Here is a 27,781-nt window from a genome sequence, read left to right on the forward strand (position 1 = left end):
CTCTCCCGTTCCTGGTTTTCGGAGGCACCACTGAGCAACTAACTGCATCCATGAAGCCATGGGGCAGTTAACACAACTCCACATTTAATAGTCAGATTCAAGTTCTCCCTTTGCTTATTGAAGCAGTCATTGAATGGGTGCTGGGAGTCCTTTCTCGCAACCCTCTGGAACTTTGCTGTCGGAAAAAAGTCAACAAGAGCCAGAGCTTTAGCTGAAAAAGAAAAACGTCGGTCTCACGTGGGCGGTGCAGACCTTCCAAAGGGACACAATCAACTTAAAATATAGTCACTTTCAAAACCCCAGTTGCCAATCTAGTCCAGTGCAAGGTGCGTGTAACGGCGTGTCTGGGTTCCACGGCTGCCCTGAATCGTCCCCTGCCACTTGTGTGTGGTTTTCACAACCCCGGACCCCTTTTCTTTAGAAACACACTCGCGGCTTTCCCTGTTGCTGTCGCAAAGACCCGCACCAAACCGGTCCAGCGGCCCACGCAGAGAGGAGGGGGGTGGAAGTGAAAACCACAAGCAGGGCTGGCACGGTTCAGTTGAGGGAGTCGCATTTTTTCCAGCAGAGGTGTGCGCTTTTTAACCAGTTAGGTGCCGAAACACCTTTGAGGGTCTGGGCCTTACAAAACTAGTTAATGATCCTCCACGTGCATGGCTCGGGGAGGAGAAGAGTTTGTCCTGGGATAAGTATTTTGTTTTGGGATGTGATTTAAAAAACAAAAATCAATTTAGTTCTGCTATGGCGCTGTTATAACGGCACTGTAGTCTGTTGGTAGAACCCCTGGTACGGATGGAATTACACCGCAATAAGGAGATTCCCCTGTAGGGAGTGATGCTACATTGGTGTTCAACTGCGTGTGCTACCTAGCCCGGTGCAGCGTCCGGTGTCCTGACGAGGCCTTAGACATTCCAGTGATTGACCCGATCTTACACTCCACTCCTACATGGGCTTAATTTTCCCACCGTTACCAGTCCCCTAAAAACGGCTTTACAGGCTTGTCCACGCACGCAGCTGTACTGGTTACATTTCGCCTCGGAGCGGATGATGAAAAAGGCCACGGCGGAGCATTTAGAGACCTGATAATGAGCATTAACTTTCAGAGGGCTGTTTCACGGCGGGGAAGGGGAGAGGAGATGGTGATCATCTAGTCTGACCTGCGCAGAACACAGGCCAGAGAACTTCCCCCAAATAATTCCTAGAGCAGAGCTTTAAAAAAAAACCAACAAACCCACCACCAATCTTGATTTAAAAATTGCCAGTAGTGGACAGCCCTTGGTAGATGGTTCCAGTGGTTCGTTAGCCTCTCTGTGAAAAATTTACACCTAATTTCTAGCCTGAATTTGTCCAGCTTCAACTTCCGCCATTGGATTGTGTTAGATCTTTTTCTGCTAGATCAAAGAGCCCGTTAGTCAATATTTGTCCTCCACCTCGGTACTGACAGCCTGGGATCCAGTTACCCCCTTCACCGTCCCTTTGTTAAGCTAAATTGATCTGAGTCTGTCACTTCAAGGCAGGTTGTCTAATCCTTTAATCAGGTTTGTGGCTCTTCTCTGACCCCTCTCCAATTTATCAACATCCTCCCTGAGTTGTGGGCACCAGAACTGGACGCAGTAGCTGGTTTTACAGGGCTTGCCGCTGCTGCAAAGACTTATGCCCTGGCTTAAATTTTACACATATTTCATAAAGATTAAGCATGTGCCTGGTCTAAATGCACCTTTTCCCATAATGAAGACAAGGCCTGACAGAGATACACAGAGAAAGCTCATGCTTCAGGCCACCAGCGGTCACAGGGGTCAGGAAGGAACTGGACTAGGAGGGTTCTTAATTAAACATTTTAAAAAGCACTGCAAGCTATCGTGACGTTAGCCCTGTTGTCAGTGGATTGCTCTGGGAGAATCCACATGTTAATGTGATAACTAAGATCCAGGCTTTCAATGGGGTCCCTTTCAGAAGCGGTTTCTTGTCCTGAAGGACTCAGTGGTCATTGAGGTCAATCCCTTTCTGCGATGGCAACCAGGTGGTGCTCGATCTCATCCTCGCGCAGTGTCCTGCAAGCAACCAAGACAGGGTGCTGTTAATTTGTGACCATTCTGGAAATGGGCAGGAGGAACTTGCAGGCCAAGAGGTCTTACCGGAATCGGGGATGCTCCGACGTCACTATCCCCACTTCGAGCTCACTGGCCTTGAAGTCCGTGGAGAGGACCGTCGATAAGCAAGTAATCGCCAGCTGTCAGCAGAGGAAGAAAAGGGAAAAAAAGACTTTTTCTACTTTGCATGTGGTTAACCTGCGGAACTCCCCGCTCCAAGATATTACCGAGACAGATAACATAGGTCCTGATTCTTCTGCTCGACGACCTGTGCTAGTTTTTTAAATGAGACGTGTGACCTCTGGACAGCAGAATTCAAAACTTTCACCAGACAGGTCACTACTGAAGGGAGTGTTGGTGGAGGACATGTGCATCCACTCGATCACCAGGCTGATAGATCGATAGACAGGGCTCATGTTGCTCCAGGAAGGGGATACGTTCACCCAGTCATGTCCAGTGATGCACAGTTGTGTGGTCACACACACACGTACAGTGTTACGCATGGAGACACAGGGACACGCGCGCGCACACACACTGACCTCTACAGGATCCACAGGCGAGCCCTGTTTCTTCTTCAGGGTCTTCTCCAGGAAACTGTTAGCCTCGGTCTGCTTCACCCCAGCAGTGGTCGCTTTGTAGCCGCAGTAGTAGCCGGCCGGGTCGCATTTGAACAGCTGGGGCCCCAGTTCCTGGTCCATCCCGATCAGGATCATACCTGCCGACAGAACCGGGAAGGGAGGGTGGGTCATGGGAAGGGGCAGGATTCTGTCTCTCTAAGAGTCCAAAGCGGAGCTGCGGGAGTTTGGAGCCAGAGTGTGAAGTGGCCATAAAGAAATAAAGTTGGCGGGGGGGGGGAGAGAGAGCTCATATGGGACCTCCCGGGGGAGGGGGCGTTTGGAGAACGGGAAGAAGTTGGAGGATTTGCTGGGGCAGCCGTGCGGGGGTTAGTGATTAAGGGAGGGCTGAGTTAAGGGGCGGTCAGGGGTTATGGGGCAGGCTGTGGGTGGCGTAGGGGATGGGGCTAAGTGGGGGGCAGACGGAGGTTGGGTAAAGGAGAGGGGTGGGTCCATGGGGGGGCGCTGGTGGGGTGGCTCTCCCCTGCCCCCCGTCACTCACAGCAGCCCAGGGGTCTCATCTCGGCGTTCTGCGTGTAGACCTGGGAGATGTCCGCCATGCGCCGGCACAGCGTCGCCACCGGGATCTCGTAGCCCTTCTTGTACTTCCATTCGGCTGCCTCGTGCCGGGCGCGCTGCACCTGGGACCGGCCGTCGGCTGGGCGGGGAAAGGAGCCCCCCTCAAACGAGGCACAAGCACCACCCCCCTCCCTTCTGCTGCATCTCTGTGTGTGTGTTTGTGTGTGTGTGTGTGTCCCCGTCCCTGCTGCCCCCTGCTGGAGGGGCTGAGACCTGCTCTGTGTGTGTGTGTGTGTGTGTGTGTGTGTGTCCATCCCTGCTGCCCCCTGCTGGAGGGGCTGAGACCTGCTCTGTGTGTGTGTGTGTGTGTGTGTGTCCATCCCTGCTGCCCCCTGCTGGAGGGGCTGAGCCCTGGTGTGTGTGTGTGTGTGTGTGTGTGTGTGTGTCCGTCCCTGCTGGCCCCTGCTGGAGGGGCTGAGACCTGCTCTCTGTGTGTGTGTGTGTGTGTGTGTGTGTGTCCGTCCCTGCTGCCCCCTGCTGGAGGGGCTGAGACCTGCTGTGTGTGTGTGTGTGTGTGTGTGTGTGTGTGTGTGTGTGTGTGTGTCCGTCCCTGCTGGCCCCTGCTGGAGGGGCTGAGACCTGCTCTCTGTGTGTGTGTGTGTGTGTGTCCGTCCCTGCTGCCCCCTGCTGGAGGGGCTGAGACCTGCTGTGTGTGTGTGTGTGTGTGTGTGTGTGTGTGTGTGTGTGTGTGTGTCCGTCCCTGCCGCCCCCTGCTGGAGGGGCTGAGCTCTGCTCTGTGTGTGCGTGTGTCTGTCCCCACCACTGGAGGGAATCAGAGCTGTATCATTCAATTACTCTGTTGCTCTCTACTGGCCGAAAGAAGAGCAGGAGTCCTTATGGCACCGTAGAGACTAACAAATTTATTTCAGCATGAGCTTTCGTGAGCTACAGCCCACTTCTTCGGAGGTAGAAGTGCTGTAGCTGTAGCTACAGAAAGCTTATGCTGAAATAAATGTGTTAGTCTCTAAGGTGCCACAAAGACTCCTGTTCTTTCTGCGGACACAGACTAACACGGCTGCTACTCTGAAGCCTGTCTACTGGCCAAATATCTCACAAACAGGATAAAAGTCCTAACACTGCTACACCCAAGAGTCGTCCTCTTATAGCTCAGGGGCTGCAGCCTGGCCGCTGCGGAGCTGGAGAACCAGGGTTCTGACCCCTTGCCGGCTGCCACAGACACCTGGGGTGAGTCACTCCCTCTCTAGGCCTCAGTTTTCCCATCTGTAAAATAGGGATAAGTGAACTCTTGGGGGCAAGGACTACAACTTGCTCTTGTCTGGGCAGCACCCAGCAAATGGGGCCCCTGATCTCGGTTGAGAGGAGGGTCTGGACTGTGCCCAGTGCTACAGGCCCTGTTCCTGGAACTGGCCCAGACTTGTACTCCGCATGGGCGGGCACAGAGCAGGAGTCACCAGGAATTGCTAACACCGGGTCAGGATTCATCCCCTGGGAGGGAACCGGAGCCCGGCCCCGCCCCCCGCTCACCGCTCATGCCGGTCATGGCGCAGCCGATGGTCTCCGTCAAGCGATACAGGTTGGTGACGGTGCCGGGATCCAGGAGCTTATCCTAGGGGTGGGAGTGAAGACACCAAGGCCGGGTGATTTCCCTTCGCTCGGCAGCGCAGGACGCCCCGGCCTGTCACGTGCCGCCCCGACGGGTCCTTCCTTCGGGGGTCAGGCTGGAGGGGGGTTGCCACGGGGCCCAGGTGGAAATCGCCCCTGCACCCTACGGCTGGACTGGCTCATCCTGAGGTTTTATGCGCCGAGCAGGCTGGGGAACCTCAGGCAGGGAGTGGGGGGGGGAGGGGCAGTCAGTGCTGGGCCCAATGCCCCAGGGTGGCACTAGGGGGCGCTGTGCTCCAGGGAGCTGGGCAGGGGGCTCAGTAGGGGGCGCTCTCCCCACACAGTCTGTGCCGACCCCAGTGTGGCGCTAGGGGGCGCTGTGCTGCAGGGAGCAGGGCAGGAGGCTCAGTAGGGGGCGCTCTCCCCACACAGTCAGTGCTGACCCCAGTGTGGTGCTAGGTGGCGCTGTGCTCCAGGGAGCAGGGCAGGGGGCTCAGTAGGGGGCGCTCTCCCCACACAGTCAGTGCTGCCCCAGTGTGGTGCTAGGGGGCGCTGTGCTGCAGGGAGCAGGGCAGGAGGCTCAGTAGGGGGCGCTCTCCCCACACAGTCAGTGCTGACCCCAGTGTGGCGCTAGGTGGCGCTGTGCTGCAGGGAGCCGGACAGGAGGCTCAGTAGGGGGCGCTCTCCCCACACAGTCTGTGCTGATCCCTGTGTGGCGCTAGGGGGCGCTGTGCTGCAGGGAGCAGGGCAGGGGGCTCAGTAGGGGGCGATCTCCCCACACAGTGCTCACAGCACCACCCCAGCTGGTTGTGGCACATGATGCGCGAGAACCCAGGCATTAGCCTTGGGGTCCTGCCCCAACTCCAGCTCCGCCCCCCCCTTTCTCCCCCACGGCGCCCCACGCGGCGGGTTCAGCTGGTGCAAGGATCAGGGCCGCGATTTATGCCAGCAAAGAGTCAAGGCAGCAGGGCCCCAGCCCCCGATCTCCGGCCTCTCCCCCACACGCTGGGCTCCTACCGGCACTTTTTTCTGGGTGACCACGGCCACAGAGTCCTCCCCCCTCACGGCCACGGTGGTCAGCCCCCCCTGGCTGATGGCTTTGAAGGCGTATTCTGCAACCAGAGACAGCAATCAGTAAATGCAAGAAGAGAGAGGGAGGTGTGGGGGGGATGGCACTTCTCAAGGGCTTTCCATCAGGGCTTCACAGACAAAAACCTACATGCTGCTGCAGGGCGGCCGCCTCTTACGAATGGGGAAACTGAGGCACATGGCGGTGGGAAGGGACTTGCCTGAGGCCATGCTGCTAATCCGTATGCTGTTGGGAACAGGGCCGAAGTGTCCTGATTTCCAGCCCCACCCCTGTCCTAACCCACTCTAGATCCACTCCCCTCCCAGACCCAGGCATCGAACCCAGGAGTCCTGACTCCTAATTCCCCAGCTCTAACCACTAGGCCAGGGGTGGGCAAACTTTTTAGCCTGAGGGCCACATCTGGGAATAGGAATTGTATGGCGAGCCGTGAATGCTCACAGAATTGGGGTTGGGGTGCGGGAGGGGGCTCCAGGCTGAGGCGGGGGGGGGCGGTGGATGAAGGCTCCGGCTGTGGGTGTGGGTTCTGGGGATGAGGGGTGTTGGAGGGGGCTCTGGGGTGGGACCAAGGGGTTTGGCAGGCAGGAAGGAGATCAGGGCAGGGGCGTGGGGAGAGGCTCAGGGGTGCATGCTCCGGGTGGCGCACTGCCCTGTCCGCAGGTATCGCCCCTCCCCCCCACTGCAGCTCCCATTGGAGCCGGAGGGGGGCCCATGCTGCTGCTTCCAGGAGCCACGTGGAGCGGCCCCTGACCCTGCTCCCTGGCTGGAGCTCCGGAGCGGGGCAAGCCCCAGACCCCACTCCCCAGCGGGAGCTCAAGGGCCGGCTTAAAATGGCTGGCAGGTCGCAGTTTGCCCACCCCTGCACTAAACCCTGCTGCCTCTCAGAACCAGGACTGGAACCCAGGATTTCCGACACCAACCCTGTCCTCTAGCTGCCAGACTCCATGGCCTCCCAGAGGGGGGGATAGAACCCAGGAGTCCTGGCTCCCAGCCCCCCAGCTCTAACCACTAGACCCCACTCCCCTCCCAGAGCCAGGGATAGAACCCAGGAGTCCTGGCTCCCAGCCCCCCCGCTCTAACCACTAGACCCCACTCCCCTCCCAGAGCCAGGGATAGAACCCAGGAGTCCTGGCTCCCAGCCCGCTGTAACCACTAGGCCCCACTCCCCTCCCAGAGCCAGGGACAGAACCCAGGTGTCCTGATCTCCAGCAGCAAACCCGCCCCCCAGCCTGTTGATTATTCCAGGCCCCAAGCTTGGGAGCAAGGGCGCCAATCCCGCTCTGGTCTCAGTCCCGAGGGATGAGAAACGTGCAAACCCCCCCGCCTCCGGATGGCGCCCCACAGACTGACCCACTTGGTAGAGACGCCCCTCGGGGGAGAAGATGGTGATGTGGCGATCGAAGCCGGCGCTGGACCCACGCGACATTTCGCCGTCCGTCCGGGGGCAGTGGGAGGGAGACAGGCAGACAGGGCCCTCTGCAGAGACACGGCCACCAGCCTCTTTCCCTTTCACTTTCAGTTCACCCGTGGAAAGTACCTGCCAGGAAAGGCTGCGTTAATTGGGCAGATCTGGGTCCTGCAGAGGGGGTGCTGGGAAAATATGGGGGGGTTGATCACTGGAGTTGGGGGGTGCAGGGCAGTCAGGAGGGGGTCAGGTTGGGGGTTCACTGGGATGAAAGCATCCCGGTGGGTTCAGTTTGGGATGGCATGGAAGCAGTGGGGCGGGGGGGGGGGTCACTTTCCTGCCCTGGCATCTGTCACATTTCTTGGCAAACTGCATCTGGGGGCTCCTCGGCTGTCACCTCTCTTGGGCAGAACCCTGCCGCTCTCCCGGTCCTGACCGGGGTGGTCCCTGCACTGGCAAGCCCCAGCGAGCCAGACGGCCTCAACAAGCCAGCGGCCACGTTTTGCTTCCTTCCCCGGGGCTACGAGCCGCAGAACGGCCCCGCGGTCACCTGCCAGCACTTTCTAAGCAAGCGCCTTTATTCCACAGGTCACAGCGTGACGGAGAAACCATTAAAACCTACACGCGGGCTAAAAAGCTCCCCAGAGATCACCCCAGCTCCAGCCTTGGGCACATGTCCGTCCTTCCAACCCTTCCCTACCGATCGGGGGTCCCCCTGCAGCTCACAATCTGCAGAAAGCAGGTCCCAGGCCAGTTTAAACCCAGGCAATTTAGCCAAGAATCCTTTCTTTGTCTGCTGCTCTCTGGGGAACCCAGTTTGAACCAGTATACGCCAGCTTCCCCAGTGGGGAGTACCTCTCTGGAGTGAATCTGCCTGATTTCCCCGCTCCCCATAGTCCTTAGCAGGATGCGGACACCTTCTCCCATGGCATTACCCACAATTCCCTGACCCCGCAACGATACAGAAACCTAAGACAGGGAGATCTCCCCGAGGCAGTGCAGGGAATTGCGTAGGCCCCCAAAACCTCAACTCAGCATTAGACCTGAGGCTGCGTGTCCGCGTCCGGACCGGCCGCACAGACGCAGGGAAATATGGGGCTGGAGACGTCACCTAGAGATGCAGAGTGGGCGGCGAGATAACCTAGAGATGCAGAGGGGGGCTGGAGCTGTTCCGCACGGTGCAAAGGGAGCCCCTGGAAGCTTTAAAGACACAGCAGGACATTGATAAAATGATCCCTGCCTGCAAGGAGCCAGGCGGGGCAATGGATGGGTGCATGCACCTCTGACCTCTGCTGGCTGAGCGCAGAACTGCACCTCCATGTGTCAGAGCCCCTTAGAGAGCTAATGGGGAGATCCCCCTTTCAGCCCAAGCAGCAGCGGGAGGATGAGTTCTAACCCTGTGCTGCTGGGAAAATCCGATGTTGTTATAATCGAGGCGGGGGGGATTTTACAAATTTCATAATGGCGAATCCAAGGCGAAGGCCTCTCTTCCTGCAGAGGGACCCGTGACACTCAGCCAGACGACGATCAACCTTAGCCCCATGCAACCGCATCTTGAGCTTAGGGGCAGGCCTGCGTATTTGCAGGCTGAGGGGGGATCTCTACTGGACAGCCAGCCCTGGCCAAGAGAAGGCACCGCGGGTCATACTCCCAACCCCCCTGGGAAAGTGTGGGTGGAGCGTGGGAGGGCTCTTGTCAAATTCAGGCATCACAGAATGGGGAGGGGGGCGGACCTGGGAGGGTAGAGCAAGTCATGAGATTGATTATAATTGTCCAACCTCTGTTTCCATCAGTAGGTCCCAAAGCCCCTCCCACTTTTAGAGGGGGAAACCGAGGCACAAAGCAGGAACACGCCTTGGCCAAGGTCACCCAACTAGCCACTAGCAGGACCAGGACTAGGACCCAGGTGTCCTTATCCCTCGAGCCCCCGCCAAGCCAGAGAACAGGGTTGTGAACCAGTCTGATTCCGACATGGAGCAGCGGACAGCCATGGGAGGGGAGAGATTTTCACACATTCAGCCCCTGGGGAGGTGAGCTGGGCTGGGAGATTTCCCCCTGCACCAATCTAAGCAGCCTTTGATCTTCCCGTATCTCAATGCAGAAGAGATTGGCGCTCCCACGCATATCCTTTTGCTCAAATTTCCACCTGTGTGTGGAGGGGACTCCATCGCCAGATTTCTTCCCAGGCGGCTGGTGCAATGCGATCTGAGCACCGGCTCGGGTGACGCACAGAAAGGGCGAGACCCCTGTTTTCTGCACGTACCAGGGATCAGGTGTTTGATGGCCCAAGTCTGAGGGATGCTTTCTGGGGGAGGCTCAGCAGAAATCTCAGCTTCAGCACTTGCAAGGCACTAAATTGGACAGGGCGTAACCAGCCCCATGGCATCACGGGCCAGAGGTCTGGTGCTCAGCGTGCATTTCGCGGCGTTTATCACGGCTGACAATCAGCCCCAGCCCAGGCTCAGGTAACAGGCTCCTGGCCGCGAGTTATTAAGCAACCCGGATCGATATTTACAGCACATCAGCTGATCGGAGGAAGATAGAATTTGCCACCTTGCGTGCACCCTGCCCAGTTCCTGCTCGCAAAGGACTTTGCCACTCGGGGAGGGGCCGGCGCTTTCGGATCGAAGAGGGCAGAGGCCTCGGAGTCAGAGGAGACAATATTTTCACATTTCACACAGAGGGAGATTTCCACACCGAGAGGCGTGGGGCTCGGTTTATTTATTTTTTCAATAAAGAGACGGATGCAAAAAGATGCCAAGCTGGAGGAAAGGGAAACGCATCGGCTACTGCCTGAACGACAAGAAGAAAAAGAAACTGAATTTCCAGGGCTTTGAGGATCTCTGCAGGTAAGGGACGGAGTCTCTGGCACTCAGCCCTTCAGGAGATCCTTGGAAGCAGGGGAAAAAGAGGGGCGGGTAGCCTGGGACATGCACGAGGGACTGGTGAAAACTGCTGCACCAGCTACCGGTCTGACTGGCTTTCTGCTTCTGAACCTCTCGCTCTGCATCTCAAGCTTTCCTCTAGCTGTGGGGTGAACTGACCCCCCCCCCATCGCTGCGGGGTCTGAGCGCCACACCCTCTTTCACGTATTTATCCCTGGGAGGCAGGACTGGTATCCCCACTGTACCACTGGGGAAACTGAGGCACAGAACGGCTAAGGCCCAGATCCTCAAAGGTACTGAGACTCCTAACTTCCAGTCCTACCCACGCAGTCTCCATGCATTTGAGGATCTTGGCCGAGCAGGGGACTTGAAACCAAGTTTCTCACATCCAAGGTTAGTACCCCAGCCGCTGCCTCCCCAAGCCATGCTAGTTACAGGGTCTGTACCCGCTCCGTAGATGTTAGCCTCCCCCCCGCTTGCATTTTGTCCCAAATGAGCCCCCAAGCAGCATACGCATGGCACCACCGAAATGCAGCCACCTCTGGAGGGGAGCACCGCACATGGCTGAGTGTAACAATCCCTGGACTAGCGCCCACATCCTCCTGCTTCCATTGACCCCTAAGAACTAAGCATTCATTACTATGTTAGCTGGGGGGAGAAGATTGGACATGTTGGCCGAGGGTAAATCTCTAGTCAGTAACTACGCCCCACAGGGATCTGTAATAGCGACAGAGCAGACGGAAGCTCAGTTGCTAAGATCACATAAAATACTCGGTGCTTACGTAGCACCTTTCACCCGAGGGTCTCTGAGCTGGGTCAGTATCGTTACCCCCATTTTACAGATAAGGAAACTGAGGCACAGAGCAGCGAGGGCCCCTTTGCCCCCCTAGGGGACACAGTGAGTCAGTAGCAGAGCTGGGGATAAGACCCAGGAATCTTGATTCTAGCCACTAGACCATAGTCCCCCTCCTAAACTGGAGAGAGAACCCAGGAGTCCTGACTACCGGCCTCTCTCTGCTCTTACCACTAGACTCCCCTCCCCTCCCCAAGCTGGGAATAGAACCCAGGAGTGCTAACTGCCAGCCGCCCTGCTCTAACCCATAGATCACACTCCCTACCGGCAGCTGGGGAAAGAACCCAGGAGTCCTGGCCATTAGATAACACGCTCCTCATAAAACTGGCCGACGCCTCCCAGCTCCCTGCTTTAATCCAGCCCGCCTTACATAGATCTCACTTCCCACCCAGAGCTGGGGAAAGAACCCAGGAGTCCTGGGATGGATTTAAGGGGTGCCACACAGGCTCCCAGCACGGGGGTGAATTTTCCCCTCCCGCCCCCATTCCAGCTGCCAGAATTAAAATAGCCCCAGATCTGTTTTGCACAAGAGACGACGCGCACCCTGGGCCCCGAGTCTCTCACCTAACACCCCGGCTGGGGCGACGCTCTCGCCTGGCTCCGCGGGGTTGAGCTGCTTCCTGTTGGTTCAGGCCAGCTCCGGGCTTGTGTTTTTGCAACATCAGACGGTTCTTTGCCTCCCTGAGGCGGAAATCTGGACCTGGCCAGCACACGCCGCTCTGAGTTCCAGCCACCCCGGCGATCTCAAGGAAGTTAGTATCGCCAGCCTCATTTTGCAGCTTGGGGAAACTAAAGCCCAAGAAGAGGGAGAGGGGCAGGAAGTGACTCGCCCCCGGTCACAGAGCCAGGCATAGAACCCAGCACGCCTGCCACCCAGTCTAGTACTCCGTCCACTAGGCCACGCTGCCTCCGGTGGCCTATACTCTAGGAAGCAAAGGGACTTTCTGGCCAGTTGTGACAAATGCTGTGTGTATCTCTGGGGGCTCAAAGGGGCAGGCTGTGGTCTGGCCTCAGGCCCGCTACGGCCTCCGTTACCCTTCCTTCCCTGGTTAATCAGATTCCCGGGGGAGGGCTGTTTTCCCAGCTACTGTGATGTATTAACAGACAGCTCAAAACAACACAAACACAAACACAAACACAAACACAAACACAACTCACTCTGTCTGTCTGTCTGTCTGTCTGTCTGTCAGACCCAGACCTCTGCCCCTGAGCACTGAGAACCTTAACCCCCCTCCCCCAGGGCTGCCCTTATATCCCCCCAGCAGGTCCCCCTCCCACCTTATGTGACACCTCCCCCGGGCACTCCTGGGCTCATTCCCTTCACCTGGGAGGCAGGCACCTGGAGCCATCACCCTCTTAAAGAGCCAGCTCCCCCCTGGGACAGCCTTGGTTAGGGGAAATGAGCTGCCCTCCGCTGATGCCGGGGTGGGCGGGTGGGACTGGCCCTAGGGTCTGATCCAGAGCCACTGGGATCCCTTTCCACTGACATCGGATCAGGACCATGGTTTGTAAAGCACTTCAGGAGCCTTATTCATTCTGTGACTTGCAGCAAAGTCTAGAGGCAACAAATGAGATTGTGCCGGGTGCTGCACAGACCCTGACCGAGATCAGGGCCCCGTTGCGCCGGGCACTGCACAGATGCCAACTGAGATGATTGGGGCCCCCGTGTGCCGGGTGCTGCCCAGACCCCGACCAAGATCAGGGCCCTGTCGTGCCTGGAGCTGCACAGACCCCGACCGGGGGCTGCCCAGGCCCCGACCGAGATCAGGGCCCCGTCGCGCCAGGCGCTGCACAGACCCCGACCGAGATCAGGGCCCTGTCGTGCCTGGAGCTGCACAGACCCCGACCGGGGGCTGCCCAGACCCCGACCGAGATCAGGGCCCCGTCGCGCCAGGCGCTGCACAGACCCCGACCGAGATCAGAGCCCTATTGTGCCAGGCGCTGCCCAGACACCAAGTGAGACATAATCCCTGCCCCCAAAGCACTCGCTGTCTAAATAGGCAAAGGGAGGATTATCAACCCCATTTTACAGATGGAGAAACTGAGGCCCGGAGCGACGTGCGTGATCCCATGCCTGCAGCATGAATCGCAGGATCATTCAGCCTAAGGGGCACCCCCCTTGTGTGTATTAGTTAAAACCTCTCAGGGTTGGCACACGAAAGGCCCACATAATAGATCTGCTTTCGCCCTCCCTTGCGCCTTATCCTATCTCCTTACCTCCCTTATCTCTGGCTTTCCCTCCTCTCCTTTCTCCCTCCCCGGTTCTCCCCACTCTCTCTCTCAGCAGGTTCTCGGGCATCGACTTGTGATGGTTCACACAGAGAAGGAATGAAAGTCCCTCTTTGTTATGTGTAGTGAGACACTGCCTAGATGCCACAGAAGACATCAGGGCGCTGCCCAGACCCTGACCGAGATCAGGCCCCCCCTGTGCCGGGCGCTGCCCAGACCCCGACCGAGATCAGGGCCCCAGACACATACTACATGCAAACTTGCACTGAAATAACAAAATCAGGTGTAACGCACACCTTTTGTCAATTGCATGCAAGTCTATATGGCCACTGATGTCAGCATAAAAGTTTCCTAGTTTGATAGTGCAACCAACTCAAATGAGGACAGTTTTATTCCAAATTCCTTGCAGACGCCCACTGAAATCTTGCCCCAGAACGTGTGGGCCTTGTCCTCAAGGGACAGGGTTGCCTTAAATCAGTTTCGAAGCTGCTCCAGGGAAAGCAGCCCGGACCCCAGTGCAAAAGCCCTGGTTTCTGTTTAAGCGCTGCATAGGTTTGGTTTAGCTTGTACCTGTTTCGATTCAAGCTGAAGTGAAAGAAGATGGGTTTAAATAAAAATACGTTTCAACACAGGAGTTCGCGCCAGTTTAAAGTTACGCAGTTTTGCCGGTGTTCCCGGCCTTTGCAAAGTTGCTCCTGTTAGGAGGAGAAATTGATGCTATAAAGCAGGTGTGTCCTTTGGTGCAGGCCTGTTTATTTACAAGAAACGTATCCACAATCCTGGTCTCTGAGCATGGTCAAAGCAGCAGCAGGCAGCTTCCTTGCACCAAAATTCCCAAGTCTGCCTCTCCAGCAGGTCCTGTGCGCAAGAAGCAGTGTCCCAGTGATTTCCATTGGCAGATATCCCACAGCCTGCAGCCCAGGGAAAACACCACACTGGGTGTGACTTAGCTCTGAATCCCCCATGCTTTGGGTGGTAAGCCCCCGGTGTCTGCAGCCTTCTTGAGCCCAGAGAGGGGCTTCAGTGTCACATTCTCCTCTAGATCTAAGTAGGCAAGGACAGGATGATTATCCCCATTTCACAGGTGGGGAAACTGAGGCAGGGATCGATTAGAAGTGATTGGCTCAAGTCTGCGCAGGGAATCTGTGGCAAAGGGGAGGGTGTTGATCCCATGACCCCTAGACCCCAGTCCTGTAGGCTAATCACTGGGCTGCGCGGCATCTCTCAGCAGGCTGCTCTGGTGCAAATCCCTGATTCAGTTTTTTGTTTGCCCAGGAAACGAGGCTATGAAGTCATTGAGGTGAGTCCGAGCCGTGGGTCGCCTGGGAGCCGAGGCGTGCATGGGGTGGGGGTGGGGGGGGGGACAGGGGATGCTGGTGGAGCGGGTCTTATCTGGGAACCTGCCGGGAACTTTTGGCCACATGCCAGCAGCGTAAGCAGGGTCTGGTTGACTGGGAGGCCTTGGCACACCCTGATGTTATAGGGCGGGGCGTGGGCGGCTCGCGGCTGAGTCAGTGCTCCCCAGTGCCGGGGAGAGGGTGGTGACACGGGGCACGGTGGGGCTGACCCAGGAGGGGGCACCACCCAGCCCTTCCCTACCCCCAGCTCCGCTCTGGTCCTGCCCCCGGCTCCGGCTCCCAACCTCACGCCTGGCCCCATCCCCAGCCTCGGCTCCCTTAATCCCTGTCCACATCCCCCCCGCCCCTCCCAAGCTGCAGCCCCGCTCTTGGTCCTGGTTTGGGGGGGGGCATAGACAGGGTAAGGGGGAGGCGTGACGCTCAAAAGTCTGGGGTATGGATCGCTACCCGGGAATTACTGCGGTCATCATGCACCACGCTGGGGCGCTGGGACTCAGAGGGGAGAGCGCCCCCTACTGAGCTCTGCTCCCTACTGCGCCCCCTAGCGCCGCACTGGGGTCAGCACAGAGCTCCCCACCCGGGGTCTTCTTGGCCCTGCTCAGAGCAACAGGGGAGCTGGCTGGAGGACAGGGGATAAAAATCAAGCGGGGGCGGGAGCATAGGTCAATGATCCAGCCGCCTGGATACCAGGGTGATGGGCACCCAAGATGGCACGTGCCAGAACCCATCGCCTCCCTCCTCGGAGGAGCTGTGGGTTTAAGGGCCTGTCGTCGTTTGCCTGCGCTGGGATCGGCCCCGTCTGTCAATAAGAACTGGTTTAAACTGACAGCAGCTGGCAAAGTCCACAGAGATAAAGCGAGAGCCGTTTCTGGGTGGCACCGGGTGAGGATGACCAATATGGCGCGGAGCCAGTAAGGCGTTAACTCAGGTGGGCGTGAAAGAGACTGGCCATTCCCCGCCCCCCTCTCCCTCGGGGGATGAATCATCACAACTTTCAGATAGCGCGAAGGAGCGAAACAATTTACAAACTTACATCCCCGCCCCGCCACTGGAAGGCATCCACCTCTGGGGTGAGGCAGGGCAGCTGATTATAAAGAGATCACTTTCCCCCACTAAGATGCAGCCCCTTCTGGGGAGGGACACACTGCTTGCTTTGCCCGCTACGCTGTAGCTAAACAGCTACTGGAATGTCTGTGTTCACAGGCGACAACCGGGTTCCTAGCGGTGCCATGGGTGGTGAGACCAAAGGCGTAAGGCACAGCGGGGTGGAAAGTCAAAGGCTGCTGTTGGAGGAGCAGGGCAGGAAGTTTTCAGTGGCAGTTTTCTGGCCAGAAAATGCTGAGTTGTCCAAACCGAAACGTCTCCTGGGGAAGGGGACCTCAGGGCTGGAATTTCACTCAAAACAAGCGTCAGCAAGAATGTCATTAGCGTGGAAAATAACCCAGCAAATAGGGGCATGCACCTGGCATTCGTAGGCCTGAAGGCACCGCAGTCACTAGTCTGACCTGCATCACACATGCACTAATCCCTGTTTGAACTTCAGCCGAACTTTAAAAAACAAAAAGCCCATCCCAGCTTGATTTACAAATTGCCAGCGAGGGAGAACCCACCAGGACGCCTGGCCAATCGTTCCAAAGGTTCACGACCCTCCCCGTTAAAAACACACGCTTTCTATTCCATCTGAATTCGCCTTCCAGCTGCCACGGGGGCTTCCATCCCCGCTCGGCCTGAGCTGGAGTCGGGGACAGGAAAGATTGAGAAATCCCCCCCCCTCGAGAAGAGCGAATAGCCTCAAGATCAGAATCCTCTGCTAGGATGGGGAAAATCAAATTATGCACCTGTCAATTTGCCAGTGTGTCAGTTAGCTATTAAAGCTGAAATCTACCGAAGCAGGTTTGCTAATATATAATCGGATCCAACAGCTACCCCCTTGTTATTGAGTCCAGGGAGTATTAACTTACTCGTTTAACACTTTTCTTTTCAGATCAGCTTTTAACTTGAACAGCGTTTCTCAAATCAGGACACCTGCTTATTCGTAACCAACCAACCATTTGTTAATCCCTTAGTGCCTAACACATCTGTCACCCTTCCAAGGGTGCATGTTCCGGGGCTACTGCTCTTTGACCAGGCTGGCCCACCAGGGACGAGGTTCGAATAGTAAAGCTGAAAATAGTAAAGCAGCGGCTGAAAGCAATTCTTTTCGAGGTCTCTAAGGCCACTTTGCTTGGCCTTTATAAAGGAGTTAAAATCTAAAATAAAGCCCCTCGGTGTCTCACTGGAGAAGGTGGGCTCAGCGAGCTAACCGACAGCTGGTTATAATGAAAGAACAGAAGGGGGAAATACAACCTTTGGAATGAAATCTCACCACTTCTTATCCTAAGGGTCTTTTCCAGAGCAGGGATGGACCCAGGTAAGCGTGGTGACCCCCTGCCGCTCTCTTCCTCTGGGTTTTTTTTGGCCAAACATTTCCTAAGGCCTTGGATTCGTCCTGATGAGGGCTGGGAAATGTTGGGAGATTTTGAATATTCTCGTGGGACGGGTTCCCGGCCTGGCTCTGGCTCCCAGCAAAGAAGGGCTTTTAATGTCCGCTTCTCCTCCCATCCCAGATCGACTTGGCCAAACCCCTCCGTGAGCAGGGCCCCTTTGACGTCATCATCCACAAACTCTCCGACCTGATCCTCGAGTCGGGTTACGACAGCCAGTCTCACCAGCTCATCCGCGACTTCCAGGTAAGGACTGGGGGCAGGTTAGGAGATTCCACTAGGATCGTCCATAATCCAGGCCAAGGCCATCCCCACCTTGCCTGCAATCATTCCTGCTTGAACGGGAGCAGATCTTTAAAGAAAAAAAACAAATCCCCTCTTGATTCAACAAATGGCCAGCCGGGGAGAATCCACCACAGCCACTTAGTTGTTCCAATGACTAATTATCTTGTTAAAAATGGATGGCTTATTTCCCGCTTGAATTTTTCCAGCTTCAACATCCAGCCATTGGATTTTGTTAGATCTTCCTCTGCTAGAGCGAAAAGCCCACGATCAAATTTCTGTTCCCGACGTAGGTCCTTATAGCCATCTCCTCTTTGCTAAGCAGAATAGATGGAGCACTTTGAGACTCTCCCTTATTCCCCTGGCTCTTCTCTGACCCTGCTCCAATTTATCAACGGCCTTTTTGAATTGTGGACACCGGAACTGGACACAGGATTCCAGCTGCGGTGCCAAATGTGGAGGGTAACTAACCTCTTGATGGATACTCCCGTGTTCCCTGCTTAGGCGCACGTGGTGTCGTTGTCTCCCACTAGTGGTAGCTCTGGGTACAGTGCTCCTTAGTACAGGAAGTGACTTTTGGAGTCCACTACCCGGAATGCGTAACGAAGCACTCGGATGCATCTGAGTCTGGACAGCTTCTCAGGTGCATCGTTTGCAGCGAGGTGATCAACACAAACCCACTAATTGGCTTTAAACCTCCCCCGCCCCCAGGACTAACTATACATTTGCTTTGGTCCTTCAGACCTATGTGGAAACCTATTCCAGCATCATCCTTCTTGACCCGTTTCCGGCTGTACGGCCGCTCCTGGACCGCTTCGAATCCTATCGCCTCCTCCAGGACCTTCAGGATCAAGGTGTGCGAGTCTGGGGGCTCCTGGTAAAGCCCGGGTGGCCAGTCTCCAGTGGCGCTCTTCCCCCAGAACTGACTGAAGCAGTCCCCTAACTTGAATCCCACACCAGAGGGGGGCGCTGTCGGACCAGAGAGGAAGCCCGGCCCGGTGATCAAAGCATTAGCTTAGGCCTTCGGAGTCCAGCCGTCTCTGCTCTGAACCATAGTCCCTGGAGGGCAAGGTTAGAGAGGAGGTGGTCAGCTGGGCCCCATAGAGGGCTTGCTACAGGCGTGGCTAAGCGGAGCTTAGCTTTTGGCTCAGGCAGCAGCCATGTGTGGGAGCCAGGGGTCAGGGGTTCAATCCCAACGTGGGGGAGAGAGAGCCCCAGTTCTGTGGAACAGCTAGGAAAGCAAGGAAGGCAGGAATGCAGGAGTTGAGTGGGGTGGGGCGTGCGTCTGGGTCTGCTGGGGGCCGGGCGTGGGGGGCGGAGGCAGCGCCGTGCACGCGGGCGAGGGATGGGTGGTGGAGCCTCACAGAGGGGCGGGGAGGGGGGGACAGCTCACACCCATGCAAACCACCCGCTCCCCCCCATTATTTCTGCCCACCCTGCTCTGCAGACAGCTGCATCTTCTCCCCGCCCTACGTGGAGCTGAACAGCGGGACCGGGCGGGAGGCGGCGGCGTGGATCCGGGAGCAGGGCCTCACCTTCCCCTTAAGTGAGTGAGCCCAGCACCTCCTTAATCCGTGGGGCCTTTATACCTGGGGGGAGAAGAACCAGCCTCATGGCAATAGGTGCTGCTGATGAACCAGAGCACCTGAAGCCAATCAAAATACCTCCCCTCCCCAGACCTGCCCTGACACCCAGGGAGTTGCTGTGCACCCCGCCATGCTGGTCTTGCAATCCCACCAGTGCAATGAGATTCCAGGCCTCGGTGCTCCCCGGCTCGCCCTGCAGTGCTGAGCCGTGGGCAAAGCGTGGGCTGCAGTGGGGGTGGGGATAACAGCCTGCTGCTGCTGCTGGCTTGTGGAGCTGCTCCTTCGGCTCAAGTAGGAGCGGCTTGTGCTCGAGGGGGACCCGGGTTCAAATCCTGCCAGGCACCTGGGTGGGGCTGGTTCTTACATTCCCACCTAAGGGAACGCTGGCCAAATAAACTGCTGACTTGGGGCCTTATTGACTGTGGGGCGAAGGGGGCTACAGGGCAGGTGCCCTGGCTCGGCAGGCCTCTGAGCCAGAGCGGAGATGGGGCAGGGCTGGAGGGGGCGTGGGCAGGACAGACCTGTGCTCTGGCTATTCCGTGTCCATGCACAGCCCCCTGGGGCGGAGGTTACTGCTGCAGCCCTCCGGCCGCTGACTGGGGGACGTGCTGGGGGGCTCGGCTTTGGTCACATCCCCAACGGCTCAGAGGGGAGGGATTTGGGATAGAAAGTTCCAGGTTCCCATTGGATGAGTCAGAGCCTGGGGTGGAACGAGGGGCGGGGCTAAATCATCTCAATCTCCACTGACGACTCCTCTTCCTCCTTCAGTTTGCAAAACCCGGGTGGCTCACGGACCCAGCTCCCACGAGGTCAGTAGCATCATGTCCCAGAACCTGCTCGTAAAGGGTCGGCCACAGCTCCGCCTCCGGCGGCTAGCCCATGTCGAGGATAACAACCTACAACTGTGGCTCACTAACGGAATTATTCTTTTAGCTCCAGCTACAGAGGCCTGGGGGGCTGCATGAGAGGTTGTGGGTTCAAATCCCTCTGCTGACCCGTTTTGGGGGGTGGTGTGGTGTAAAAGCACTAGGAGACTTTGGGGAGGGTGGGTCAGAAAGGAGAGGCAAGTGCCCTCGCAACACACCAAGAGGCAAAGCCAGAGATCAGGGCGGGTCAGTAGTGGGGGCCGCTGGGAAGTTTTTGCATTTAAATAGTTTTTGCTGGAAAAATCAGATTTTCGACTACACAGAAAGCGTCTGCTGCCCGCCGGCAAAATCCAACTTTTCCTCAGAAAAAAAAGAACACAGAACCCCCCCCCCCACCTCCCCCGATTTGGCCAAACGCCCAAAAAATTCTATTTGGAAATGTTGCTGGGGTACTTGGTGGGAGTTGTAGTCTGGGCCCTTTATTCCTTCATGCTCTAGGCACCGAATTAAATCTCCCATGATGCACCAAGGTATTCTCCTTTTCCCCAGCCACCACAGTGCATCATGGGAGCTGTAGTTCAGCTGCTTTATGCCTCCATTCTGTCCTACAGGCTAGTTGTCCAGGCGGACGGCATCTCCCATGATGCACCGCTGTGGCTCAGGCGGGGCAAGCTTGGTTCATCATGGGCGATGTAGTCCAGCTAGGAAGCCCCACCTATTGAGGCATGAGGCACCTGAACTACAATTCCCATGAGGCACCAGGACTGTATGGGTGTGTCTGGACGAGACCATGGCTCCCAGCATGCTGGGGGGCCGGGCAGCGGCTCAGTATAGGGCATTGCATGGAACTTCCCACATGCAACGAGTCGGCCCAAGAGAGAACATTGCATGCTGGGAGCTGCGCCCCACTCACAGGCCACATCTCTGGCTCCAGCTGCTGGCAAGTTGCCATGGCAACCAGGGCTAGCGGGATGCTAGCAGCGGGTGGGGCTAAGGAAGCCCCTCCCCTTTCCCCATCCCTCAAGAGAGGCCCCCTATAGACCTGTCCCCGCCCTATGGAGGCCCCTCCGTCCATTACCCTGCTCTTCTCCGCTCTCCCCGCCCCCCCCATAGATGGCGCTGATCTTCAACGAGGAGGGGCTGGGGGAGGTGAGCGCCCCCTGCTTGCTACAGAGCTTCATCAACCACGACGCCGTCCTCTTCAAGGTCTTCGTGGTGGGCTCCTCCCACTTCGTGGTGCGCCGGCCGTCCCTGAAGAACTTCCCGCGGGGGGAATCAGGTGTGTGTGTGGACGGGGGAGAGGTGGCACCTGGGCCATCTCCTCCTGTGGGGGCTGGAAATGAGACTTTGTGTGGTCCCTCCCGCCCTCGGTCTCCCTGCTGAGGCTGCCCGGGGCGGGCAGGGGGAGAAGTTAGCGCCAGTCCTGGGGGGGGCGGTTCGGTGCCACGAGTCCCTGCCCTACTGGAGAAACGGGGCTGAGGCCCAGCGAGCTCATTGCATGGATGACCATCAAGTTCGCTCTGTACTGAGCTGGAGTCAAGCCGTGCAACCTGGGGCGAAAAAGCGTTCACGTGCCCTCGTCCCTCAGAGTAAGGGCCAGATCCGCAGCCGGGGTCAACTATCCGTTGCCCCACTGGGGTCAATGGGGGCCAGATTCCCACCGGGGGACAACGGACATCGCGCTATTGAGGTCAGTTGCATCAGCGACAGGTTGCACGTCTCTGAGCTGGTGACCACTGAGCCCAGAGTCTCTCTGGACCCCCGTGCCGGAGAATCGCGACCTCCCTCTGTTCCTTACAGCCAGGAAAAGCATCTTCTTCAACAGCTGCAGCATCTCCAAGCCAGAGTCCTGCTCCCGCCTGACCGAGGTGAGCCCGGGCGCGGGGAGGCCGCAGGATGGGACGTGGTGCCAGAGGCAGAAGGGAAGAATAAGCGAGCGCCGCAGACAGAGGGAGGATGGGGAGGGAGCGAATCCACCGCCGGGGGGGCTAGAGATGCAGAGGGAGAGGGCACTGGAGCGGCCCTGAGCTGAGGGGTTTGAACTGACGCTCGCCCTTGCGGTGTCTGGGCACCTCCCTCGATCTCCCGTTGAGTGGGAACATGCAGGGCCAGCCTCAAAGGGATCGTGGTGAAGGGAGCCGGGAGCAGGGAGGCCCGGCCTCATGCCCCAGTGCGGCGCTAGGGGGCGCTGTGCCTCAGGGAGTGGGGTGAGGGGCTCACTAGGGGGCGCTAGGGGGCGCTGTGCCTCAGGGAGTGGGGTGAGGGGCTCACTAGGGGGCGCTAGGGGGCGCTGTGCCTCAGGGAGTGGGGCGAGGGGCTCATTAGGGGGCGCTAGGGGGCGCTGTGCCTCAGGGAGTGGGGTGAGGGGCTCATTAGGAGGTGCTAGGGGGCGCTGTGCCTCAGGGAGTGGGGCGAGGGGCTCACTAGGGGGCGCTAGGGGGCGCTGAGCCTCAGGGAGTGGGGAGAGGGGCTCATTAGGGGGCGCTAGGGGGCGCTGTGCCTCAGGGAGTGGGGCGGGAGGCTCACTAGGGGGCGCTGTGCCTCAGGGAGTGGGGTGAGGGGCTCACTAGGGGGCGCTAGGGGGCGCTGTGCCTCAGGGAGTGGGGCGAGGGGCTCACTAGGGGGCGCTAGGGGGCGCTGTGCCTCAGGGAGTGGGGCGAGGGGCTCACTAGGGGGCGCTAGGGGGCGCTGTGCCTCAGGGAGTGGGGCGAGGGGCTCACTAGGGGGCGCTAGGGGGCGCTGTGCCTCAGGGAGTGGGGCGAGGGGCTCACTAGGGGGCGCTAGGGGGCGCTGTGCCTCAGGGAGTGGGGCGAGGGGCTCATTAGGGGGTGCTAGGGGGCGCTGTGCCTCAGGGAGTGGGGCGAGGGGCTCACTAGGAGGCGCTAGGGGGCGCTGTGCCTCAGGGAGTGGGGCGAGGGGCTCACTAGGAGGCGCTAGGGGGCGCTGTGCCTCAGGGAGTGGGGCGAGGGGCTCACTAGGGGGCGCTAGGGGGCGCTGTGCCTCAGGGAGTGGGGCGAGGGGCTCATTAGGGGGCGCTAGGGGGCGCTGTGCCTCAGGGAGTGGGGCGAGGGGCTCACTAGGGGGCGCTAGGGGGCGCTGTGCCTCAGGGACTGGGGCGAGGGGCTCACTAGGGGGCGCTAGGGGGCGCTGTGCCGAAGGGAGTGGGGCGAGGGGCTCATGAGGGGGCGCTAGGGGGCGCTGTGCCTCAGGGAGTGGGGTGAGGGGCTCAGTAGGGGGTGCTAGGGGGCGCTGTGCCTCAGGGAGTGGGGTGACGGGCTCACTAGGGGGCGCTAGGGGGCGCTGTGCCTCAGGGAGTGGGGCGAGGGGCTCACTAGGGGGCGCTAGGGGGCGCTGTGCCTCAGGGAGTGGGGCGAGGGGCTCATTAGGGGGCGCTAGGGGGCGCTGTGCCTCAGGGAGTGGGGCGAGGGGCTCACTAGGGGGCGCTAGGGGGCGCTGTGCCTCAGGGACTGGGGTGAGGGGCTCACTAGGAGGCGCTAGGGGGCGCTGTGCCTCAGGGAGTGGGGCGAGGGGCTCATTAGGGGCGCTAGGGGCGCTGTGCCTCTGGGTGTGGGGCGAGGGGCTCACTAGGGGGCGCTCGGGGGCGCTGTGCCTCAGGGAGTGGGGTGAGGGGCTCACTAGGTGGCGCTAGGGGGCGCTGTGCCTCAGGGAGTGGGGCGAGGGGCTCACTAGGGGGCGCTAGGGGGCGCTGTGCCTCAGGGAGTGGGGCGAGGGGCTCACTGGGGGGCGCTGTGCCTCAGGGAGTGGGGCGAGGGGCTCACTAGGGGGCGCTGTGCCTCAGGGAGTGGGGTGTGGGGCTCACTAGGGGGCGCTAGGGGGCGCTGTGCCGCAGGGAGTGGGGCGAGGGGCTCACTAGGGGGCGCTAGGGGGCGCTGTGCCTCAGGGAGTGGGGCGAGGGGCTCATTTGGGGGCGCTAGGGGGCGCTGTGCCTCAGGGAGTGGGGCGAGGGGCTCATTAGGGGGTGCTAGGGGGCGCTGTGCCTCAGGGAGTGGGGCGAGGGGCTCACTAGGGGGGCGCTCGGGGGCGCTGTGCCTCCGGGAGTGGGGCGAGGGGCTCACTAGGAGGCGCTAGGGGGCGCGGGGCCTCCGGGAGTGGGGCGAGGGGCTCACTAGGGGGCGCTAGGGGGCGCTGTGCCTCAGGGAGTGGGGCGAGGGCTCACTAGGGGGCGCTAGGGGGCGCTGTGCCTCAGGGAGTGGGGTGGGGGTCACTAGGGGGCGCTGTGGCTCAGGGAGTGGGGCGAGGGGCTCACTAGGGGGCGCTAGGGGGCGCTGTGCCTCAGTGAGTGGGGCGAGGGGCTCATTAGGGGGCGCTAGGGGGCGCTGTGCCTCAGGGAGTGGGGCGAGGGGCTCACTAGGGGGCGCTAGGGGGCGCTGTGCCTCAGGGAGTGGGGAGAGGGGCTCAGTAGGGGGCGCTAGGGGGCGCTGTGCCTCAGGGAGTGGGGCGAGGGGCTCACTATCGGGGGCGCTAGGTGGCGAAGTGCCACATGGAGTGGGGCGAGGGGCTCATTAGGGGGCGCGAGGGGGCGCTGGGCCTCAGGGAGTGGGGCCAGGGGCTCACTAGGGGGCGCTAGGGGGCGCTGTGCCTCAGGGAGTGGGGCGAGGGGCTCACTAGGGGGCGCTGTGCCTCAGGGAGTGGGGTGAGGGGCTCACTAGGGGGCGCTAGGGGGCGCTGTGCCTCAGGGAGTGGGGCGAGGGGCTCATTAGAGGGCGCTAGGGGGCGCTGTGCCTCAGGGAGTGGGGAGAGGGGCTCATTAGGGGGCGCTAGGGGCGCTGTGCCTCAGGGAGTGGGGTGAGGGGCTCACTAGGGGGCGCTAGGGGGCGCTGTGCCTCAGGGAGTGGGGCGAGGGGCTCACTAGGGGGCGCTAGGGGGCGCTGTGCCTCAGGGAGTGGGGCGAGGGGCTCACTAGGAGGCGCTAGGGGGCGCTGTGCCTCAGGGAGTGGGGCGAGGGGCTCACTAGGAGGCGCTAGGGGGCGCTGTGCCTCAGGGAGTGGGGCGAGGGGCTCACTAGGGGGCGCTAGGGGGCGCTGTGCCTCAGGGAGTGGGGCGAGGGGCTCAGTAGGGGGCGCTAGGGGGCGCTGTGCCTCAGGGAGTGGGGCGAGGGGCTCACTAGGGGGCGCTAGGGGGCGCTGTGCCTCAGGGAGTGGGGCGAGGGGCTCATTAGGGGGCGCTAGGGGGCGCTGTGCCTCAGGGAGTGGGGCGAGGGGCTCACTAGGGGGCGCTAGGGGGCGCTGTGCCTCAGGGAGTGGGGCGAGGGGCTCACTAGGGGGCGCTGTGCCTCAGGGAGTGGGGCGAGGGGCTCATTAGGGGGCGCTAGGGGGCGCTGTGCCTCAGGGAGTGGGGCGAGGGGCTCACTAGGGGGCGCTAGGGGGCGCTGTGCCTCAGGGAGTGGGGCGAGGGGCTCACTAGGGGGCGCTAGGGGGCGCTGTGCCTCAGGGAGTGGGGTGAGGGGCTCACTAGGGGGCGCTAGGGGGCGCTGTGCCTCAGGGAGTGGGGCGAGGGGCTCACTAGGGGGCGCTAGGGGGCGCTGTGCCTCAGGGAGTGGGGTGAGGGGCTCACTAGGGGGCGCTGTCCCCCATGCCCCAGTGTGGCATCCCTCCCAGCGACTCCCCCCAAGCCCATGGTGCTCTCTGCCCCTTTGCCAGCTGGATGAGGCTACGCTGGAGCCCACCCCGCCCTCCGACAACGTCGTCCGCCGAGCCGTGCGGGGCCTGCGCGCCGCCCTGGGGCTCTCTCTGTTTGGGGTGGATCTGATTGTGGAGAAGCAGACGGGGCGGTGTGCGGCCATAGACGTCAACGCCTTCCCAGGTGAGAGCCTGGGGCAGGAAACGGGGCTCAGCAGGGGGGCGCTTTCCCCTCACCGTCAGTGCTGGCCCCTACGCCCTGCTGTTGCACTAGGGGGCGCTGCGCTGCAAGGAGCAGATTTTTTTATTTAGCACCGAGGTGCAGCCACCTCTGGGGTGGGGCGGGACAGCTGTTTATACAGGGATCCCTCACCCAGCACCAAGATGCAGCCACCTCTGGGGTGGGGCGGGGCAGCTGTTTATAGAGGGATCCCTCACCCAGCACCAAGATGCAGCCACCTCTGGGGTGGGGCGGGGCAGCTGTTTAACATGCAGTGTTTGTAAGGGGCTCTGGGACGCCCTGGTACAGCCCGGATGACCCTTTGGTGGCCTCCGCAGGTTACGAAGGTGTCCCGGAGTTCTTCTCAGCCCTCCTGAACCACATCGAGACGCTGCTGGAGAGCCACGAGCAGGCGGCCCGGGCCAGGGTGCTTGTGGCTGAGTATTCCCTGCACCAGCGGGCGCCACACGTGGACACCGCCCAGGAGAGCACCCACGACGCCGACCCGAGAGCCCCTTGGCTGGCCAGTTCCCTCGAGACGCCCAAGTCAGCACCAGCCGAGAGCAGCTTCTTCACCTTCGCCGTCCTGCCTGCCATGCTGTCCCGGCACTGACGGGGGCGCTGTGCTCGGCGGGCCTCTCCGAGGGAGCAGGGAAGCGCTGGGTGTCCAAAGAGAGCGGAAGCGACATGGAACCTATCCCAGCGGGGAGAATTCCCAAACAGCCAGCAAGCTCCGTGGCTCCTGTCACCTCCCCTGGCTCGCCCTGGTTGATCAGAGCACTGGGCCTTATACTGTGGCATCCTCATCTCTTGCAGTATGGACCAGCCCATCAGTCCATATAGTGCAGAACTGCACCTCCCTGCTTGGACCAGACCAGACCACTGGTCCATACAGTCCAGTATTGCACCTCCCTTCCTGTATGGACCGGCTCAGATCACTGGTCCCTATAAGTGCAGAACTGCACCTCCCTGCTTGGACCAGATCAGATCAGTGGTCCATATAGTCCAGTATTGCACCTCCCTTCCTGTATGGACCGGCTCAGATCACTGGTCCCTATAAGTGCAGCACTGAACCTCCCTGCTTGGACCAGACCAGACCACTGGTCCATACAGTCCAGTATTGCACCTCCCTTCCTGTATGGACCGGCTCAGATCACTGGTCCCTATAAGTGCAGCACTGAACCTCCCTGCTTGGGCCAGATAAGATCACTGGTCCATAAAGTCCAGTACTGCACCTCCCTGCTTGGATCAGCCCAATGTTCCATATAGTGCAGTCTCTTACCTCCCTGTCTGGATCAGACCAGAGCCCTAGGCCCAATCCAGCTCAGGTCACCTGTCCGTATAGTGCAGTACTGCACCTCCCTGCTTGGACTCGACCAGACCAGACACTACGGGTCCGTATAGCCCAGGCTCTTCGCCTCCAGCACTCAGTAAACCATACCCTCGTAATGCCTCCTCCTGGACTGTTCCAAATCCAGCAGCAAGGGGGCTGCATGTTCCAAAACTCAAAGGGGTGGCCGAGCCACTCGCCCCCTGGGGGTGACGGTGGAATGCAGACAGCATGGGAGCCGTGGAGAATAAATCACACTCACCGGACTTGGGTGCTAGGTTGTGCTGCATGCTGGGGCCTGGGGGGGGGGGGCAGGAAGATTGAGTCCCCGCTTATTAGATTCTCCTTCCTTGAAAGGAGTCTCAGCACTGAATTAAGGCAGGGGACTGGCTGCTCCTGTTTTCCAACCCCCCGTGGGTTTCCTGCCCCATCCCTTTGCCACTCTCAGTCTCCCGGAGGGGGCTCCGCACCCCGCAGAGCGGGCTCTGAAAGGGCAAATGCCGCGTGTGGAAACTTTCATCGCAGACTGTGAAGGGGGAGAGGGGACAGAGGGCAGGAGGAAGGCTGTCCCGTGAAGTAGCAAGACACAGGGCTTTAAAAAAAAATACTAAGATTTATTTAAAAAAACAAAAATAGAGCTTCCATACCAGCCAGAGGTCCCTCCCAGATACCTTTCTTCCTGCAGCTCTGACTCCCAGCCAGAAGCCAGAGA

At 59.6% G+C, this 27,781-nt stretch overlaps 2 protein-coding genes across 2 annotated transcripts; one reads left to right on the plus strand and one right to left on the minus strand.

Annotated features, from left to right (window-relative positions):
* Positions 1-1,753: 1,753 nt before the first annotated feature.
* On the minus strand, positions 1,754-11,774 carry LOC123350648 (proteasome subunit alpha type-6-like). The gene is made up of 8 exons (XM_044989305.1): positions 11,641-11,774; positions 7,284-7,470; positions 5,864-5,958; positions 4,769-4,850; positions 3,207-3,362; positions 2,630-2,805; positions 2,136-2,230; positions 1,754-2,051 (listed from the first exon to the last, which is right to left on the minus strand). The coding sequence occupies exons 2-8, from the start codon at positions 7,357-7,359 to the stop codon at positions 1,994-1,996; spliced, it is 738 nt and encodes a 245-aa protein (XP_044845240.1). The 5' UTR covers positions 7,360-7,470; positions 11,641-11,774; the 3' UTR covers positions 1,754-1,993.
* LOC123350647 (inositol-tetrakisphosphate 1-kinase-like) lies at positions 10,044-27,671 on the plus strand. The gene is made up of 10 exons (XM_044989304.1): positions 10,044-10,187; positions 14,581-14,605; positions 17,270-17,392; positions 18,171-18,282; positions 18,876-18,974; positions 19,783-19,823; positions 20,994-21,159; positions 21,681-21,748; positions 25,541-25,703; positions 26,078-27,671. The coding sequence occupies exons 1-10, from the start codon at positions 10,093-10,095 to the stop codon at positions 26,350-26,352; spliced, it is 1,167 nt and encodes a 388-aa protein (XP_044845239.1). The 5' UTR covers positions 10,044-10,092; the 3' UTR covers positions 26,353-27,671.
* Positions 27,672-27,781: the final 110 nt, after the last annotated feature.

The sequence above is a fragment of the Mauremys mutica genome, chromosome 15 (assembly GCF_020497125.1).
Source record: "Mauremys mutica isolate MM-2020 ecotype Southern chromosome 15, ASM2049712v1, whole genome shotgun sequence".
Lineage (NCBI taxonomy): Eukaryota > Metazoa > Chordata > Testudines > Geoemydidae > Mauremys > Mauremys mutica.